This window comes from Daktulosphaira vitifoliae, unplaced genomic scaffold (genome assembly GCF_025091365.1).
Source record: "Daktulosphaira vitifoliae isolate Bord-2020 unplaced genomic scaffold, ASM2509136v1 Scaffold_5, whole genome shotgun sequence".
NCBI lineage: Eukaryota > Metazoa > Arthropoda > Insecta > Hemiptera > Phylloxeridae > Daktulosphaira > Daktulosphaira vitifoliae.
This window is the reverse complement of record NW_026099576.1, coordinates 1,724,301-1,745,463: the sequence shown is the minus strand read 5'-3', so window position 1 is coordinate 1,745,463 and position 21,163 is coordinate 1,724,301. Positions and strand designations below refer to the sequence as shown.

General features: G+C 24.8%; 1 protein-coding gene across 1 annotated transcript; it reads right to left on the bottom strand.

Annotated features, from left to right (window-relative positions):
- Nucleotides 1–435: 435 nt before the first annotated feature.
- Nucleotides 436–20,070, bottom strand: LOC126908324 (B-box type zinc finger protein ncl-1-like). The gene is made up of 14 exons (XM_050690257.1): nucleotides 19,887–20,070; nucleotides 19,160–19,333; nucleotides 18,403–18,538; nucleotides 18,145–18,327; nucleotides 17,808–17,954; nucleotides 13,868–14,101; nucleotides 12,303–12,403; nucleotides 12,034–12,238; nucleotides 11,639–11,975; nucleotides 11,471–11,581; nucleotides 8,944–9,161; nucleotides 5,911–6,274; nucleotides 5,583–5,815; nucleotides 436–1,144 (listed from the first exon to the last, which is right to left on the bottom strand). The coding sequence occupies exons 2-14, from the start codon at nucleotides 19,243–19,245 to the stop codon at nucleotides 1,046–1,048; spliced, it is 2,454 nt and encodes an 817-aa protein (XP_050546214.1). The 5' UTR covers nucleotides 19,246–19,333; nucleotides 19,887–20,070; the 3' UTR covers nucleotides 436–1,045.
- Nucleotides 20,071–21,163: the final 1,093 nt, after the last annotated feature.

Here is a 21,163-nt window from a genome sequence, read left to right as displayed (position 1 = left end):
ACCACATAATACATTGCTTGAGTCATAAGATAATAAATATTTCTATTCTTCAAGTAGAACAAGCAAACAATTACAAACATTTGTTACATTTACAAATATTACCTACTATTATGTGCTATAAGAGGAGTTATTAATAATTATAACTGTCAGATGTCATTACAAAAATTACTTAGGTCAAAATTCTTTAATTAGGTGCTTAAATTATTAAAGATAATTAGCTAATACCATAAAACTAGTATAAGAATAATTTGTGAAAAATATCTACTAAAAAGCTATATTAGTTGGTTATGACCATGGAACGTTGAAATTTGAGCAAATACAAATTGTTGAACAATATATTATATAAATTCAGTTTTAAAAATATTTTTAACTGAACATTAAAAAAAAAATAAAAGAGTAATAATAATAATAATAATAATAATAAACAAATAATAATTAATAAAACAAAATAACAATTAATGTTTAATATTGCATGTACATTTGTGAACAATATTTGAATTTATTTAATTATAAAATAACATTTTTATATATAGCCAAGTTATTTTGCTTTATATTTTATAATATAAATAAAATATTCATTTAATGAAATTTATTTACATAAATATTTGAAAATTATCTAAGTCTAGATTAAATTGACTAAATGTTAACTAGATTGTTTGAAACGAGGTCAACACCCATTATTTTCATAAACAAAAAATGTAAGTTTATGTAACAATAAGTTTCAAGATAAAAAAAAATCTTAACTGAATGAAAACAACTCATATATTAATATATTATACCTTTTAATAAATAGGAACTAAAATTACTTTTTCTTATTGAGGAAATAAATTAATTTTAATAATTATGGTTAAAATAAAATAAAAAAATCAGTAAAATGTCAACATCCTTAAAAATAAAATAAATTTGTTATATCTAGAAAAAAAATGCACTTCGAGCAGTCTCAAAAAATAATTAACTATAAAATAAAAATTGAAGCAAAACAGGAAAAATTAAGTTACCAATTAAATTTTTTGGGTAATAGATAAAGATCAATTTTACAATCAAGTTAAATTGTTGCATTCAAAACAAGAACATGATGATTATTTTTAGCCAATGTAACAATATGACCTCCAGAAGTGATTTTTAATCCACAACAACGAGATACCTGAAATAATATCAAGTTAAATTAAAATTTAGACTAACTTTCAAGTTATTGTTCTGGGTAAACCTCTACCCTTAAAAACTAAATAATTATATTATGTATAATAATTTATATAATGTAATTTAAGTTGTACAAAAGAATAGCGTTCTTCTTTACTATTAATAATTAAAGACTAGACAATGTTTTAGTAAAAGTCAATATTTAAAAAAATTATTGTTACAATTTATGAAAAATGTATGATAGCTGCAATACTTTAAACTATTAATTTTCTTTAAACACAGTTTTACTCAAAATCTGATTAATCATCAACCTAAATACAAGAGAGGATAGAACAAAGACGTAGTTTGAAAAAATTGTGGAATTCTATATGTCTGCAATAATTTAAGAATAAAATTCTTATTTTCCATTATTATTTTTTTTTTTTGTACATTATTTTTCTCATTCTCCTCTTTTTTCATTTTCCTCTCGTCTCTTAAATGGGTGCCTAAAGGGGTTACTATCCTACAGTTTCTATGCAAACTTCATTAATGGTTTTAAAAATAATAATGTATCATATCAATGTTTAAAAATGTTATGAAATAACTTTAAACTAAATTAATTTTTACAATTAATTAAATTTTTTTTCTTCTATCAAAATAAAGAATATTCTTGAGATTTGGAAATAAAATGAATAAAAACCTAAAATCTTATTTTCACATCTTTACACAATGCTACAAACCGTCTGCTGAGAACGATAGTGACCGAACTCCAAAAAAGCTCAATAAACAAGCAAATGGTCAAATAAAATTAACTTATTAGCTTACACCTTGGCGTGCTAATCATATTTTTGATGATTTCAAAGTTTGGTTGCTATTGTTCTTAGCAGTAGTTATATTCGGTTAGGGTACAAAAACTCATTCACACATTAAAAAAAAAATTTTTTTTTGTTGTTACTGTCTTTAAATAATGTATGATTACAAGATAATTTTTTAATAAAAACGATAGTACTAAAGTTTAAAATACTGTCTTTCATAATATTTAAAAAAAAATTGTGATTAAATATTAGTAAGCAAATAGTGGTATTAACAGATGGAAAATTTTTTAATAGTTTATACACCACACTGCTGATTATATAATTGTATCTTATAGTATTAAGATAGATTAACTTTTTTTTTTTCCACATGCCGGCATGATGTGGACCGCCCTGGAACTACCGCGAGGTATTGCTTCAGGGCGGTCCACGCCGTCTAGAATTCACACCACCACGTTGTGAATCAGCCTGAAATTAATCAAGAGCTGATTCACAACGTAAGATAGATTAACTAAGAAGACCTAACCCAAGAAAATACTATTAAAACGACAAAATAAAAAAGCAACCAAAAAAACATTTCTAAATTTACACTATATTGGTAATATTTTTACTGTGACTGTTCTAGTAATAATACAACTCTTAACAAATGAATTTTAATTATAAGAATTATTAGTATTACTTATTAAATGTAATTACTTAGTTATAATTTTTTTTACGATTATTGCCTTGATTTATAGCCAAAATGTTGCCTAACATTAATATATGTTCAGGACAATGAAAATAATTTATAGACTGTATGTAATTGGAAGAGTTATTATACATTTAAAATTGTTGAATCTATTAAATAGAAAAGTAATTACTAGTTTAGTATCCATATTATAAAATTTAATTCTTAAATTTGTTTTTGTAATTAAGATTTTGAAAATCCTTGATTGTCCATTAACATGATCAATAACATTAATGCTCTATTATATCTTTTTCTTCTTTTTCCTCACCTTAATCCTAAATACTTAGGGTCGGTCACCCTTATTCTAAACTTCCACTTGACATGATCTCCCACATCATATACATTCATATCATCCATTCTTATATCATATTCAATAATATCCCTTTATCTCTTTTTTGGTCTACCTCTTCTTATATGGACGTCAGGTCCATATAACCTCAAACAGTTTACTTTGCTAAGTAATAATTTGGTTTTTATCACCATCCTTCAACTTGTTTTTTTTTATAACAATTTCAAGTATTTTATTAAAAGTTATGAATATTACTAAGGTGGAAAGAGCGAGGATAAAAAATAAAAATTGCAGTACTTGCATCTAACCTCACTATTAAATTATTTAATATCAATTTCATACTAAACTTAATAACTGTAATAAGTATTTATTCATTTGTTATACTTATAAATCATAAAACTTGTATTTAAGGCATACTTAAGAAAATGGAAGATGATGATGCTTTTAATATATCTCAACAATTTCTTCTAAAAATTAAACACTATCTACAGATTTTTTGTAGATATCTATACGGGTAGACTGGATTCACGGTTAAAATGACATACCATCACGCACAAGTGATGAATAGCACCAGCTGCTTCAACAAATATCTCCACGGTATTTGTAAAACAGTAATGGTAACATGCGACCACTTTCAGAATCATTCAGGAGAGACAAACAATGCTGTGCACACCCTCTTTTTTGAGGTATGGTGACGAAATCATGAAATTTTAGAGCTCTATGTTTCGTATTGGGTCCATAGTATCTTGATATTGGGGAGCCGAGAGGCCTAAATACAGATCCAAGTGTTTGCTGAATTCATCTTGAATAAGAAAGAGGAATCAAAATGCTTAAAACAAAGGCAACCACGCCGCCTGGACTAAGAGGACCTGATACGCAGTTTTGGGCCGGCACCTTATGAGTTTGTTCTGTATGTTTTATATCTGTAAGTTATTTGGCCAACCTTCGCCAAGTTCTGATCACACCTTCACGTGGTGCAGCCCAGACAACAGACTCCACTCTAGGGTCTGGATAACGGAGAAAGGCCACACCATGTTGTGAATCAATTTTAAGCTGATTCACAAGGTGGAGGTGCGAATTTTATTGTGACGTTGGCTGCCCTTTGGTAATGCCTCATGGCAATTCTAGGGTAGCCAACAATATGTCGACATGTGACTTATGTCACAAAAGAACAAATTTTAATAAATTTATTTAAAAATATAATATATTTCCAATTAGTTTATTAATAATAATGGTAGATATTTACAAGGCGAGTGTTATAGATATGACAAATCTAATAACTTTTTATGATTATATCACTGTATTTTAGCTTTAATGTGAAGCTGAGAAGGTATTGGTTTTACTATGATGTGTTTTTTAGCTTTGATGTTTTTTTTTTCTGTTACCACTTTTTTTCAGCTCTCACCGAACCGATTTCTTTCAACGATACGTCAAAAGATCACAAATCGTATCTAATCTAAGACATTACCCACAAAAATTGAACAATTTTCCCTCGTTCCCCGTAAATGGGGGAAACCTCCAAAAAAATTACAAACTTAAAAATCGCTAATTTTCGAATTTTTTTTTTACTTAAAACTGCCATAACTTTTTAAAAAATGAACAATATAATTTTTTTTTTTATAGATTTCTCATAAAAAAATTGTATTGATCTATGCATGTTTCGAAAAGTTATAGAAATATAAAGTTAAAAATGTAAAATATAAAATCGAGAATTTTAACACAAAAATAGCATACGGTAGCCATTTTTAACGTGAAGACAAAATAAAATCCGAAATTTTTTTTTTTCATAATAAAGTATATTACATTAGCTTTAATTTAAGATATATATAAAAGTGTCATACTTTCTGGAACACTTTTAAAAGTTTGGTTAAAAAAATTAATTTTTTGTGAAAAAGTTGTCATTTTAAATCCCCCCTGTGGACAGGTAAAGGGTCATATTTATAAAAAAAATATATCAAATGATAGGTAAAGACATTATGCATATATAAAAAAAAATTATATTGATTTGTTCATTTTTTAAAAAGTTATGGCAGTTTTAAGTAAAAAAAAAATTCGAAAATTAGCGATTTTTAAGTTTGTAATTTTTTTGGAGGTTTCCCTCATTTACGGGGAATGAAGGAAATTTTTTCAATTTTTGAGGGTAATGTCTTATGACCAGATACGAATTGTGATCTTTTGACCTATATTTGAAAGAAATCGGTTCAGTGAGAGCTGAGAAAGTGGTAAAAGACAAAAAAAAAAAAACACATAGTACAATTAATACCTTCTCAGCTTCGCATCAAAGCTAAAAAAATAATAATAATAATATGTTTTATCATTTTTCTTTAGTAAAAAAAATATATACAAATAAAATATTTTTATTTCTATTCAAAATTTCAGAATAGTTTATACTTTAATGAATACTTGTTCTAAAATTATTATTAACCTATCAAATTGTTAAGAGAAAAATTGTAAAGTTATAATTATAAAAAAATATGATTTATTATGACATATCTATTAGACTCATCTGTATATTATTGATTTTTTTTTTGGATCAAGAAAAATAATAAATGAAGTTTTTAAGGTATTTATTGGTTTGAGGTCCAGAACAAAATGTTCTCTTTCCAATATGAAGAAATTTAACAAAAATACTTACTTTTATATAAGGGCATTCTAAATCTGTTAAATGAGTACCATCATGAGAAAATACAGCTACATGAAAACGATTACCATGAGAATCACCAACTAATATTTCACCATTTTCAGATATATCTATACCATTTGGAAAACTAGTAATGTATTCACCTCCAATTCGTCGCAAACAAACACCCTCATCATTAAATACTACTATTGAGTGGCCTTTAAAATCACAAACATAATAATCTTCATCTGAAAAATTTAAATAACAAAAATATTTAAATTAAGTTTTTTTTATGATAAATCACATTTAATTTTTAATTATTTATTTGAATAAATAACTTTACCTCTGACTATTATATCTGACGGTTCTTCCATGTAAGAAGCACAATCAAACCACTTCATTATTCCATTATCTTCATTAACATTTAATACAAATACAGTTGGATGTACACTATCAACCAGAGCAAGATGACCATTAGCAGTTACAGCTACTCCAGCAACTATTTCAATAAATTGAACTTGTATTTTTTTGATAAATTTACCAGTAGGATATTCAAATATTTGTACTCTTGATCTATCTGAACCACGGTCACAAACAACTATCTGATTGTGATTTAAAAATACAACTTTTCTAGGGTAAAATAAATAGCCATCTTCTTTACCCTCTCTACCAAATTCCGTTTTGTATGTACCATCTTTTTCAAACACCTAAAATAACAATTAAGTACTTATTAGTTTATTAATTTAAATAAAATTCTATAAGTTAAACAAGATAATTGTTTAATTGTCATAACAATTCAATAATTAAGTTTCAAAAGAATTTCATAACATATATATATAGTACTAATAATTTAATTTTATAACATTACTAACAGACTTCTTAATAAAACTTTCAAAAAGTAGGAAAGGTGCATAGTTTTTATAATTATGTAGAAATAAAATTTGCTAGTTTTTCAAATTTTTCGATACAAAATAACTGCAATTCTAAATAAATTAAAAAAGAAAAAATTCCATACTTCTCTTAAGGATTGTAGGCATACATTGTTTTTATACAAGGACTATTCTAAAATCAAATTGAACTCCTTATTCCTTCAATATTCCTAATTAGTAGATCTATGATTTATACTTTTAATATACGAATAAATATTTATTTTATCAATTAAATAGATTATGAAATTGATATTTAATAATTTAGTATTGTAATTTTTAGGGAGAAATTATAAAAAAATTATTAGGTAGATATTACTTTTATGGCAAACATGTATAAAAGTTGAAGGGCTTGATGCAATACTTTTCAAAAAAAAAAAAAAAAATTGTTTGTTACATAATAAATTTATTGGTCTATAAAGAATTTTTATCAAACACCAAAATATACTTTTCTTAACTTATTTTTACGCCTATTTCAAATCCGCAATTAAAGTTTTGCTTATGAACTAAATAATAACAAAACCCTTCAAATTAATATAACAAATATTTATATTTGATTATTATAATACGTATGAATAATCAATAAATATATATTTTAATTTAAAAATACGTAACCAGCAGAATGTATTATGTTATTATGGTATCAAAATAAGTAATTAATTTAACACCAAGAGTTGCATAGTAATGCTTACTATGATTTCTATTTAAATGATTTATTACAATAAAACGTTTTAATCGAAATTTTGAGTTTTCGTTATAAATTTACTATTAATAGTAATTATATAAGTTTCTGATCATATATCAATTAAAAAAATAGAATATTTTATCCTACATGAAAATTTTTTTTTTTAATGATATAAATTCTAAACTTGCAAGTTGAGCTAAATTTGTGTTTAAAAGTTCTATAATATTTAATTATAAACTTTTATACAAATCAAGAATTTGTAATGAATCAAAAAAATTAGTTAAAAATGTCATTTTGAATTAAAATTTTGCACGGATTATTTTTAACATATAAAAAATAAATAATAACTTGATAAAATTTTATTTAATTTTTTCATGTTTCTAATTATCAATAATCTCAAAAAAGAGGTGATAGAAAAAAACTAATTTCAGACTTGAAATCAACATTATTATTTGGTTTAATAAAGTATATATTAGTTTATAACCATTAAACAATATTTTATTTTACTGTGTATTTAGTATAAAAACAAATTTTAAACTCCTATTAATCTGGAGATATTTAATTAATAATAGTTTTTGTGAAGTGGCAATTTTTTTCAATGGCGTAATTTTGAGATATTTGTCTGAATTTCTAAAATTAAATGATTTTTTCCAATATTCGGAGATTATAAGTTCAGTAAGATTAAAATTGTGTTCTTTTAATGTTAATAAATACAATATAAACCATACATTAATATATTTTTAATATGAATAAGAAAGTCCTTTTAACAAGGGTATACTAAAGTAATAGGATCCTTGATATTCAACAAATATTTTTATTGAATCGGTGAGCAAGTAAAGGTCCAAATAAAAAAAATTTATATCAAATGAAAGGAAATTACCTAATTTCAATATAAAAAAAAAATTGTTTTTGGTAAATAAAAGTGAATAGAATGTCAAAAATTACTTATTTTTAAAATTGTAATTTTTTGGAGATTACCCTTATTTAAGGGGAACGAGGTAAAATTTTTTTCAATTTTTGAGGTTAAATCATTGACTAAATATAATTTGTGATCTTTTGACATATCATTAAAAGAAATCGGTTCGGTGGAAGCTGAAAAATGTGGTAATAGAAACAAAAAAAAAACACATCATAGTAAAATTAATACCATCTCAGCTTCGCATCGATCTAAAAAATATATTTTTTTTACATGGTGTTATATGAAAAATTATAAATTTAAACTATTAAAATTTTTACATATTACAAAAAAATTTCACTTATAGTTGTTGAATTCTAAGTGCCTTATATTGAAATTTCTCATAGAATGATTTATTAAGTTATAATAATGACACATTTTTATAAAAATGAAAAAATGAAAATTTTATTATTTTTAACAATTGAATTTATGATTATAGAATTGATTATTATATTTGTGTAAATGTACAATTTTTTCAAATCAAACAAAAAAAGCAAAAAACTAAAAAATGTTGAAAATAATTAACTTAAAATAAAACAAAAATATTCTTAGTAAAATACCTCGAATCTTGACAACTATAATGACAGAGTGCAACATATCAATATAAGCTATACCCACTACCCTACAAACCCACTCATGTATTTATATTTGTAACTCAATAAATACTTATTTTAATAAAATTGTTATATAATTATATTTATGTAAAAAAAAAAAAAAAATTACAAGTAGCTAGTAACTTTCACATAATGGTTTATCAATTAAAAATTTAAAAAAAGACTTAACATCTAATCATGAAAAAAATTAGATTACTTGTATACGATGGTTATGAGTATCTGCAACTACAATATCTTCAGATGGACTAAGACAAAAACCATGAGGAGAATGAAACTGACCAAGACCACTTCCCATTTGACCAAATTTTGCAACAATATCCATACTAGGTCTACTAGAATGACGTTTAGGTCTAGTTGGTGGGGCTCGTCTCTCTTTACTATACCAATTAGAGTTAGTGGCTACACCATAAATATCTACCATAAATATAAGAACAAAAATATTATTTGTAAACTAGTTTTACTCTAAAAATTTGTAATTAGATCACATAATCATTAAAGAGACTCTTCTGTATCGGAGACAGGCTAGATTGAATTTATACTTAGTGTATGCATAAAAGTCATTGACTAAGATTTAAAACACCTATCATTATATTTTTTTTTTTCGCTTTATCAGCGCATTAAGGGCCATAGCGGCCTCTCTCAAAGGAGGAGGTTTCTTAACCGTTAATACTCCGGGATGGGTAGTTAGTCCATCGCCAGAGAAAGGGATGACGACTCTAATTACTGAATTGATCTTTTGTTTGACAAATAAGACGCCCACAACTGATTTTTGAACCCGAGGCAATGTGCGTCGAGCACTGTCACATTACCGACTCGGCCACACCGTCCCACTATAATTGTAATATAATATAATGTAATGTCTATTTAAATAAAATAATTAGAATGTTTCTGTTACTAACAAAAACATTAATATTGTATGTTTTATTATTAATAAAGGTATAACTAATAATTACCTATGGATGTGTTTAAGCTTTTATGGATTGTCTTGTTGCTTAAGGATGTATCCATTATATAGTTGCAGCCACCGACTAGTAACCATCACTCTGAAGATGGACTCTACAATGAGTCTGAAATGTCAGAACTCAATTGAAAAACTTGGATACATCCTTAAGCACTTCAAGCAAAAATAATTACCTAGTGTATATTTGAAAATAAAATAACTTGTTATCTGTTGAGATTACTGTTAAGGATGTAAAATAAATTAAGTTGAGAGACTTTAATATCTAACTACTAGCTTTTAATCATTCAAGTGCTTGTAAAATTATGATTTATATTCCTTTAAATTATAATAAAACTTTTTCTTTTAAAAATATATAAAGCACAACTTTTTGTGGATGATCTCTTTCAAACGCTTCCTGTACTTAGATTTATTGTATCTAGTATACTTCATTAAAATCTCATTCAGATCAGTCTTAAAAAAAAAAAGTTATATCAGTTTAATGTAAAGTTTTTTTGAAAATTCTATTTTTCAGTAGTGCAATTTTGAGATATTTTTTATAACTTCTCAAAATGAGGTTCTTTTTTTTAAATTAGTGTAGATAAATTCAACTAGATAAAAATTGGTATTTTTTAACATATTAATTATTGAAATTGAACACAGTGAGAGCTGAGAATTTTCATAGACAGTTATAAAATCCATACATCACCATAAAACCAAAACCTTCTTAGCTTCATATCAAAAGTATAAATATTATTTTAAATTTGATTTCTATTTTGCGTATCAAAATAACAATTTTATGATTTTGATAGTAATTAAATAAATTTATTACAATTTAATTAATAATACTAAAACCGTTAAACATTAATTGATTTTTTTTTTTTTTTGATAATTTTTTGTTTTTAATTGATGATTAAATATATCTTGTTTAATAATGGTAAAATTTTTCAAAATAAATTCAATGTCAATTAATTATGAATATATTAAATGAGTTAAAATTAATTAAAAATGTTTAATTAGATAGTTATAATGTAATAAATTCAAGTTTTTATATTAAATAGTTAAAAATTAAAAGAACTGGTTTTAATAATTAGGACTTTGATAAATTATTAACGAATTTTTTTATTACTATTATTTTTTTTAATGTTCAATAATAAGCGTTTTGCTATATTTTTTTTCATACAAATTATCATTATCTTAAGTAGAGACTTAATATATATTAAGTCTCTACTTAATTATTAGAGGCCAGCTCTACCAGACGAGTTTGTAGTATATTCTCTGGCTATTAAGCTGACATATCTTTATGGTTGGTTAAGGGAAGCAGTATAAAGGCAAGGTGTGTGTCACTATTAAAGTTCCTGTATGGTCGACCATCCATGAACCAACAGAAAACAGCACAACTGCATTAAGGTGATGATTGAATGATCCACTGTACTACACCACACCCATTGAATAATATCATATTAATAAACTTAATTTATTTGAATATACTAAATTTATTCTGATAAATATAGCTATAAACTAAAAAAACAACCATAGTTATTGTATGAGTTTGGAAAAGGGCTGATATCAGAAAACTTATAGTACTACAATAAAGTTTTGTTTAAGGAAACCGTTACAATTTATCACAAAAGTAGAGTTACTGTTTAAATATAAATGAAAATAATATACTTATTATTATAATGGTTAAATAATTATAAAATTTTCAAAAATTTTAATTTAACTCATACAATCATACAATTTTTATTTATAAACAAAAAACTTTGTTATATATCTTAATATTTACCTGGAGACAATGTAGTTGTAGGAGAACTCATAGATGAACCGCTACCCATAGAGAATGGATCAAGACCTGGCTGGTTTAAAACTAATGGGCTCATTAAACTTTGAATCATATCTAAAACAATTATTTTTATTTTATATTAAAAAATAATAACTTTAATTTGACTCCTACTATTGTTATTGTTGTTGTTGTTAATATTCATATTGTCGAGTTTTGCAAGTGCTTGTAAATTATTGAGAGCAAAATTATTGTCTAAATTAGTTGGGGTGCTTAGTAAGTCACTTAATGAATCAGATGTCTGCAATGTTGGTAGTATAGGGTTATCCTCAACATTAAGCGAACATAAACGAGCTAAGTTTAAATCAAATATTTGAGATTCCACCATTGAAGTTAATACTGGAGGTGGAAAAGGACGGTCTGTTAAAAAATTAGATCTAGGCGTAGGTGGAGATATAGGTCCAACAGTTACATTGTTGCATTGATCAGTTTCAATTTGGCCAAAATATTTCTGTAAATAAAATTTATTCAATGAAAAAAGAAACAAACAAAACTTAAAAAATACACACCTGACAAGTATTTTTAAAACCAGATATATCAGGAGTGTAGGATATTTTTGAATCAATATCTACATCAGGTATTTGGCCAAAAAGTTGTAGCATTTGGGTAAATATAAGTTTCTTTAAAGCCATTATTTCAGATTCACTACCATTTTCTAAAAGACGAGTGGCAAATTGTTGTACTCCATCAATGCTATCCGTAATTTTTTTTACTCTAAATTTTAGAAACAAAAATATTACTAATTTAAACTTAAAAAAATGTATAATAAAATATCTACTCTTCAAATTTATCCATTATTTTTAATTCCTGCTGTTTTTGTACAGATTTAAGTTGAGCTAACGCATCATTTTTGCAAGTTTCTAGTATAGCTTTAAAACTCTAAAATAAATAAATATATATAATATAAAAAAAAAGACAATTGCTAGTAGAGATAAAAAGATAAGAAACTAGAAAAATATTGTGTCATCACGTCTTATAACCCTGTTAATGATAGTACTTTGTCATTCTAAGATATTATTTTTGTTATTATACTTAGAAAATTATCAGTAAACAGGTTTATCAAACGGAATCCAGAAATCATAGCACAGTATGATATAAATAGTACAAAATAGTTCACGTTATACAAATTAGAACATATTGACAAAATATTTTTACTATATTTATCAATACTTCAAAAACTATCAGTTTTAAGCGAAACTATTTAATAACCTTTTTTATTTAAATATATTTTCATAAATAACGAGTATTGTTGAGTTTTATTATTTTAACCAAAAAGTATTAACTAAACGCGAAATTGTAAGAAGAACTTTTTTTATAGAAAATTACAATAGCTACAATATTATATAAAATAATATTTTTTTTAAAACTAAATCTATAGCCTAAAAATGTAAAACATTGAAATTTTTTATATTTTTCCAAAACTTTGACCTTTATGTGCGCCCAGTTAAGCAAGTAGTATAAAGCTCAAATTTTTTAGAGATTATCTTTAGACATAAAGGAACAAATTTACGCCTGACACTACTGAAGTTTCGCTCAAAAATTTTCCTTCATGTGTAAATAGTGGCCACCCTAGTGTATATACATCAGTGCAAACTATATTTCCCACCAAAGTTTAATACAAATGATTTAATTAAAAAAATGACTGGTCAATAACAACTTTTGGACCAGTATCAAAAGTTATCAAAAATTTAAAGTAATGATTGAAGGTGAAGAGTGGGTGCTAATATTTTTATCACTAGTTATTTTCTAACTATACTTTTTGTCCTGCCTAGGTGTAAAAATATATGTAACTAAAAGAAGTCAAATTTTTTTTTTATTGTATTTATTTTGCAATAAATCGAGTGGTGTATGATGAATTGATCACCACTTTTTTTTAAACAAATCTAACTTTTGATCTATTGAATATTTTAAGCTTTTCTTCTTCTTTCTTCTCGCCTTAATCCTAACTATTTAGTGTTGGTCACTCTTATCCTAAACTTCCATTTAACACAATCTTCCCACATCAGCCATTCTTATATCACATTTAATAACTAAATATTTATCACTCCTCCTCTTGCCAAAGTAATGTTCAGAACTTTTATAATAATGGTTTAAAAGTTGTTATTGATTCATGGTTTCTTAATTAGATCATTTCTTATCATTTAATCTAGTTAAATATATATGTTGCCATTAGAAAAAATTAGAACACCCTTAAAGGAATTAGAACTGAATATAAGAAATATTTTATGACTGATAAATTGAGAAAAGTATGTAACTAAAAGACAAAAAATTATTTTTTTTTTTGAATAATTAAGTATTTAATGATAAAATAATCACTCTATACAATATATTTAATGCGATTACCTGGAATGTCTCCTCAATATTTGATTTTATATGATCGTGAGAAAGCTGCAGAATATCTAATGCTTTTTCTAAAGAAGCTGGTAAAACAGAAACATTCTTCATAACATTTTTGCTTTCACGCACAAGATACTCTAATTCAGTACCATACTTTTTATATGCATTGGATAAACTATCATAGCTATGTTGACAAGTTCTTGGAGTGGGTATATTAAGACATTTGGTGCATGCTAACTCCTACAAATTAATGAATAAATAATAAAGGGTAATAATACAAATCTTAAAATTTTAAAAATATAAATATTGTATAGATATTAACTATAATTAATACCTAACAACATATGCACAATATCTATACAAAAAAATTATTTTGAATACAAATGTACAACTTAAAATTAAATTTTTCAAAATAACATTGTGTCATATAACAATTGTACACAACAAGGCTTAAGTGCATTTTATCACTTTTCTTATGAATTTCAAAAAATGTTATTTTTTGATAGATTTGTTTTTCTCTTCTGATTACAAATATATCATATATTTTTTTTGCCTAAACACAATTTGTTAAAAAGTTACAAGCTATCAAAGTTTACAATTTACTCAATTTTAAATCACATTTTTACTTCAAATTACAGTATATATTATTGTTGTTAAAAGTTATACAATCTTAATTTACACTATAATAGTAATTATTTTAAAATCTATATTATATACTTCAGTTTTAATAATGATTATTTTAGTTTGTGAAGCGCTCAAGTTCTTTGTCTATTAAGTAACACTGCATATTAACAGGCAACCTAAGAAGGGTTCTAGTCTCAACATAGATTTTTTTGCACTTTTTTGTACTACAATATGCTAATCATGCAGTTATGATCAAGACGACAGAGTAATAATTTTGCATACAGATTCATTTAATTTTAAGCTAATGTGATATTATGTGTGGCCTAGGAACATGGTATTTGTTTCAAACAAATAATACAAATATATAATTTATCCCCTTGGAGTTTTCCTAAAACATATTAACTATAAATATTTTTTGGTTATAGGTGCAATTTGATAAATAATTATACATACGATTGCTAGACACCTCTAACTAAAGTTACAATAAAAAAAAAGTAATATAATATCGAGTTTCTGAGAAGGGGCCAAAATTGTTTTGATGAAATTTAAGTCACTGAATTTAACAATGTTTGCCTACTGTTATGTTACATGACTTTCTTGTGTTAATAAGAGAAATATTCACAATTTAAATGTATCAATAAGTATGCTGTGTAAAATAGTTTGATAATATCAGTAAGGTTAATAAATCTAAAAACTTTATAGTCAAACGGGAGTGTTAATCATTTAAAATTTAACATTGCATACCTAATGCAATTTAACTTTGCATTAATGAAATAGTATAATATAGTATTGCATAACTCTATTGTTATGCACCATTGTATTAATACAGTATTGCATTGTACAGTTGCAATTATATTGTTCAACATATTAATGTGATAGATTTATAAAAAAGTATTATTTTGTAAAAATATTTGTCAAGTTTACATTATATTACATATTAAATAATTATATTATAATAATTTCACAAATATAAATCAAATAATTTTTTTTTTTGGTTTTACGATATAATTACTTATTTTAAAATAACATATCATTCTTGGATGACCTTTCTTTTAAGTTACTCATGATTTAGATTTATAAGCTTTGATGTAAAGCTGAGAAGGTATTATTTTTCTAAGTGTTTTTTTTTTTTTGTTTCCATTACCACATTATTCCATTATATTTATTACATTTCCATTATCACTAAACTGTTTTCTTTTAACAATGTGTCTAAAGATTACATTATATCTAGTCAACATTACCCTCAAAAATTAATAAAATTCCCATATTCCTCATAAATGGGAGGATTCTATAAAAAAAATTACAGTTTTAAAAATCAATAATTTTTAACACTGTTTAAACTTATTATTCTTAAAACTCCCAAAAACTTTTTAAAAATGAAAAATACACATAATTTTTATATAGTTACCTTAGATATTTACCTACCATTTGATATATTTTTGGTGAAAATTCAACCCTTTGACATGCCCACAGGGAAGGTTTCAAAATAACAACTTTTTCACAAAAAATGTAATTTTTCAATTTTTCTTTTGAAAATGTTTCGGGGATACTGTAATTTTTATATATATCTTAAGTAAAAGCTTATATAATTATATTTAATTTGAAAAACAGAAAATTTTACCTTGGGACTAGGCTATGTGGTGAAAACGGGTGTATAAGTTAAAGAAAAAGTACAATTTTTGTGTGAAAATTGGAAAATTTTTTAACATGTTGTACAAATTTTTTTGAAAGTATTAAGAAAGGGGTGAAAGGATACTAATCCATTTATTTTGTTATTCAAAATTTTTATTTTATTTTGTTATATTTATTATTTAAAGTAATTTAAAATTTTTTGCTTTTTTAAGTCGAGAATATACAACATAAACTTGAAATTTTGAACCAACTTACTCAAATGGTTCTTTATTTCTAATGATTATTTTGATATGCTGTTGCCACCTAGATAATACTTATGTGTTAAATGCACACAGGGTACGAGGGTCATACACTGTGTGTCAATTAATATTTTTCCTTTTTTTTCCTAATTCTTTTTGAGGTGACAAAAAATTCAAAATTCATTTAAAACCTCATTTAGATTGAATAATTTCAATGAATATCAAAGACCTCATCACTGTAGTCTTTCCTCATGAGAAGAAAATTCTTATTATTTTTTTAAGTGGCTTTTTTTTTTTGTCTATCATTCATTTTTCACAGCTTTCATTTGAACAATGTTTTTCAACAATACGTCAATCAAATGATTAAAATTTGTATTTTCATATAACCTTCAAAAATTTTAAAAAATGTCTACTTTAACAGTTGAAAAATTAATTAAACTACATTTTCCATATCATTCGTTTCTAATGTTTTTAAAATATATATTGTCAAATTAAAATCATTGAAACTAAAATTTTTAGTTTCAATGTAAAACTAAAAAGGTCTTGTACTGTGAGTTCATTTTATATTTGCCCTTAAAACCTCTCAGCTCTTACTGGACCCCAATTTTAATCATTAACACATTAAAACAACACAATATTAATCTAGTTTAATTTATAGTTACCAAATATTATAAGAAACCCTTAATTTTAGAAATTTGGACAAATATTTTAAAATTACGCTACTGTAAAAAATGACTGCTTCAAAAAAATTTTTTTTAATAAAATATTTCCACAAATAATAGAAGTATAAAATTCAATTCTTTATACAGGTTTGCCATAAAAGTAATATCTACTTAATATTTTTTTATAATTCCTCTGTAAAAATTACAATACTAAATTACTGATTATCAATTTCATACTAAATTTAATTACTATAATAAATATTTATTCATTTATTATACTTACAAGACATAAATCTTGTAATCAGGATATAAATAAGGACATAGAAATTAATTTTGCATCTGGAATAATCCCCCAATTTCTTAAGATAAAACACTGATAAACCACTGTGCTATTGTTTTTTCTCTTAATTTTGGGTAATAGTTAAGTCACATGATTTTACTAAAAACTTATATTAAACAACAATATTAACTCAACCACAAAAAAAAAACCAATTTTTAGGTATTTTTGGTTTTTAATTTAACAACTTAAAAAAACTGTAACTTATACTTATTGAACTAATGATTTCTTCAAATTTTTTCAAACACTTTTGAATGAAAAATGAGCATTAAAAAACAAATGTTTTAAATGAAAATATTTAAAATTTGTGAGAGAAGTGGTAAAATGCAGTGGTTTCCACAAGAAATACACTTACAATTTTTTTTTTCATTTTACATAGTATAAAACTTAAAAACTTCTATTTTTCTAGCTTCTCTTTATAATATTATTCAAATACAATAAATAGAACTTACATTACAAGTATTACAGTAATAAACCATTTGTTCATTATTATGCTTTTCACACAAAACCATTTTATGAATAGCAGTTTTATCTTGTGCATTTCGAATCATATCATCAATAGATACCATATAATGGTATTGCCCAGGAGTAACAAGCATCTATAATAAATAATACAGAATGAATTACCAACATAGATGTAATTCGGAGCACTAAACCCTTCAAAAATTGAAGAAAATTACATATAATATGACATAAAAATATTTTTTAGGTAGGGAGAAAACCTGCCTATGGTTACCAAATAAGTTAGTTTGCAATAATATAAATAATTAAAAAAATGTAATAAATTACTTTATGCATGCTCTCACAACTTGAACATAAAAAGTTGCAACAAGTTATACACTTATGAGTTGCTTCTTTATTGTCTCGACAAGACTTACAAATAAGTTTGTGATTTTTCAACATTTCTATCTCAAGAATATCTCTTGTTACATAGTCCTGAGGTAATGTCAAAGCACCACGATTTAACTGAGTCTAGACACAAAAATATGAAAATAATTTATATTATCTATTTTATTTATGTTCTGAACCAAAAAAAACAATACTTACAGTAGTGGGCTGACTACAGGTAGGACATATTATATTTAAAACACTAAACATTGAATTTACATTTACTAATTGTAAAATACATTTCTCACAAAATACATGTAAACAGTTCAAAATTCTTGGGCACATAAGCTGATTTCTAAAATAAAGAATTTTAAATTTATAATAATATTATAGAAAATATAACAACCTAGATATTAATAAATTAACTGTTTTTGAGTTAAATAAAGGATTAATTTTACAAAAATGTAGTTAGGTAAAGTAACATTAAGTTATTCAACTAGAATGATAGTATTAATAAGTTATATCAATGAATTTTGATAGAATAGAGCATAAATTTATAAAATTCTATTCCTATCTATGCCTTGATTTTTAATGTTAAAAGTATATCAATCAGTAAACGATAATTTCTTTAAGGTCACATATTCTTGTAATAGTTAAGTTAGAAGTGGATTTTTTGTATGGCAGAAGGTAGCTGAAGATTATAAATGAACATTGCAATTATTTGGATGAGCCAAAACGGTATACTCTTAGGTTGTACATAATAAAATAGCATAGCGGAGTATGAGAATAGCCTTGGAAAATACTCTACCAAATTCAGAAAACTACATATGTAATGTAAAATTTTTTTTTGTAATTGTCTCAAATTTTAAAATAAGTAAAACAGATAATTATTACTTCAATCTTCTTTTTATTTTATTATAATTGCATATATTGAAATTTATCTCTAAAATTTAATTATTAAAATAAATATACATACTTGCAAATGCCACAAGTGTTGGCTTCTAAACTATAATCTTCTTCTATCAAAAAATCATTGCTAGAATCTAATGATAAATTATCCATATTATAAATACTTTTTGAAGTAATTACAAAATAATATCAAAACACTGGTTTCTTGATCATTAAAACTAAAAACTTTTATATTTGTATACTGAAAAAAAAATTGTATTATTTAAATTCGTTATAAGTATACATAGGGAAAATCAACTTTTGAAATATTCAATTTTTTCACATTCAACTAATATTAATATATTTCTTTTTATATTTAAAAACAAAAATCAAATATATCTGAATTAAAAGTAATAATAAATGACTCTGAAACGACTAAAATATGATGAGTAGACACTGTAATAGTATAAACGAGTATTATTGTTTATTTCTAAACAAAAATGTGTAAGCTTTATGATAAACGTTTATATTAATAATGTTTTATTGTTATAAAACATGCTTTGTGCTCTACATTTCGTAAAATGTGTACTTTGATATTATAAAAAATTATTATTAATTTGTAAAACTTATGAGTAAGAGAAAAATCACTAAAATTAAAGTTATAATAAAGAAAATTGTTAAAAGTTTGTTATCACCCTATTTTTAACACATTTTCTAATATAAAACCCATGACTCGTCAACTGACAAAAAAATGCTATGTATTACATTTAATTTGTAATCGTACAGCTACAAAATGTTTAATAATATTAACTTACCAACACACTTGAAACTTAAGGTTGCTAAAGATTTGAGTCTTTTAAAAGTGCAACCGTATCATGACTAGACGAAATAAGATCTACTATTTCCCATTTGCGGGTCTAAGGTATAAAGACACGACCATGAAGAACCCAAAAGTGACAGCCATTCACGGTTAGATACAAATTATACCACTACCGTGATTAAAAAGCATATTTGAAATTTTTACGTATTTGGATAATAAGTTAGGTTAGGTTAAATCCAGATCTGGGCGAAGATTTTAATTACAGCTATAGATGTACGATTGTACGTACGTTTGTACATGACCTTGTTATACCTCTGTGTCTGTATACCTAACACGTGCTAACTCTACAACCGTACAACTTAAAGGTCGCTTAGAAAACAAAATGCAAAATTAATTACTGTATTATAATTTTTATAGTATAATTATATCAATAACTATTGTTACTATGCAATATTAAATTAATAAAATTTTTCTTTTTAATTGAATTTGTTGAAACTTATAATATCTGAACTTTGACATATCTGTGCTTGTGAACAAATAACTAATATAATCAGTAATGATGTCAACTAACTCCAGGGACGGAATGATCTCAGGTTTAAGGGGGACATCTCCAGCAATGATCACTGTGATTATATAGAATTTTGATTTTATTAATCTTTTAGATTCTAAAAAGTAATTAAGTCAATTTAGTTCTAGTATATATTGCAAAATCATTTTTTCTCACAGTTTTCAGGACAGTCACTCATTAATCAAATAACAAGATAAAAAAATTGTTTTCCTCAATTGGTAACTGAAACTTATTTTTTCTGAGGAGGAAGTCCGTACACAAATTAATCGACTTGTAGCATAAAATTCCAACTTGTGTAAAATTAGTTTAAATGTACGAAACCACAAATAAAAATTCAAACAGTTAACAATTTCAGGTATACCTAAAACGGTACAACCACCGGATTTGTAAAATTCTGTTTCACAGTATAACCATAAAACGCATAATATCCCGTATTACTGTATAAATTTAATATTAATTAATAATATTATTACTATAATTACAATTATTATAATATATATATATATATATATATAATTTGTTCCTCCACACTTAATCGGACAGTCAACAACCGTTCGTTTATCGTTGTTTTCTTTAAAATGCCGGTATATACACATGTCCGGTTGTAAAAAATCGGCGTTTCTACAAACCTAAAAACCTGTCCAACTGAACGTACAAAACAAATTTCCAATTACCAACGCTTTAGCATCATAAACTGCCTGCAT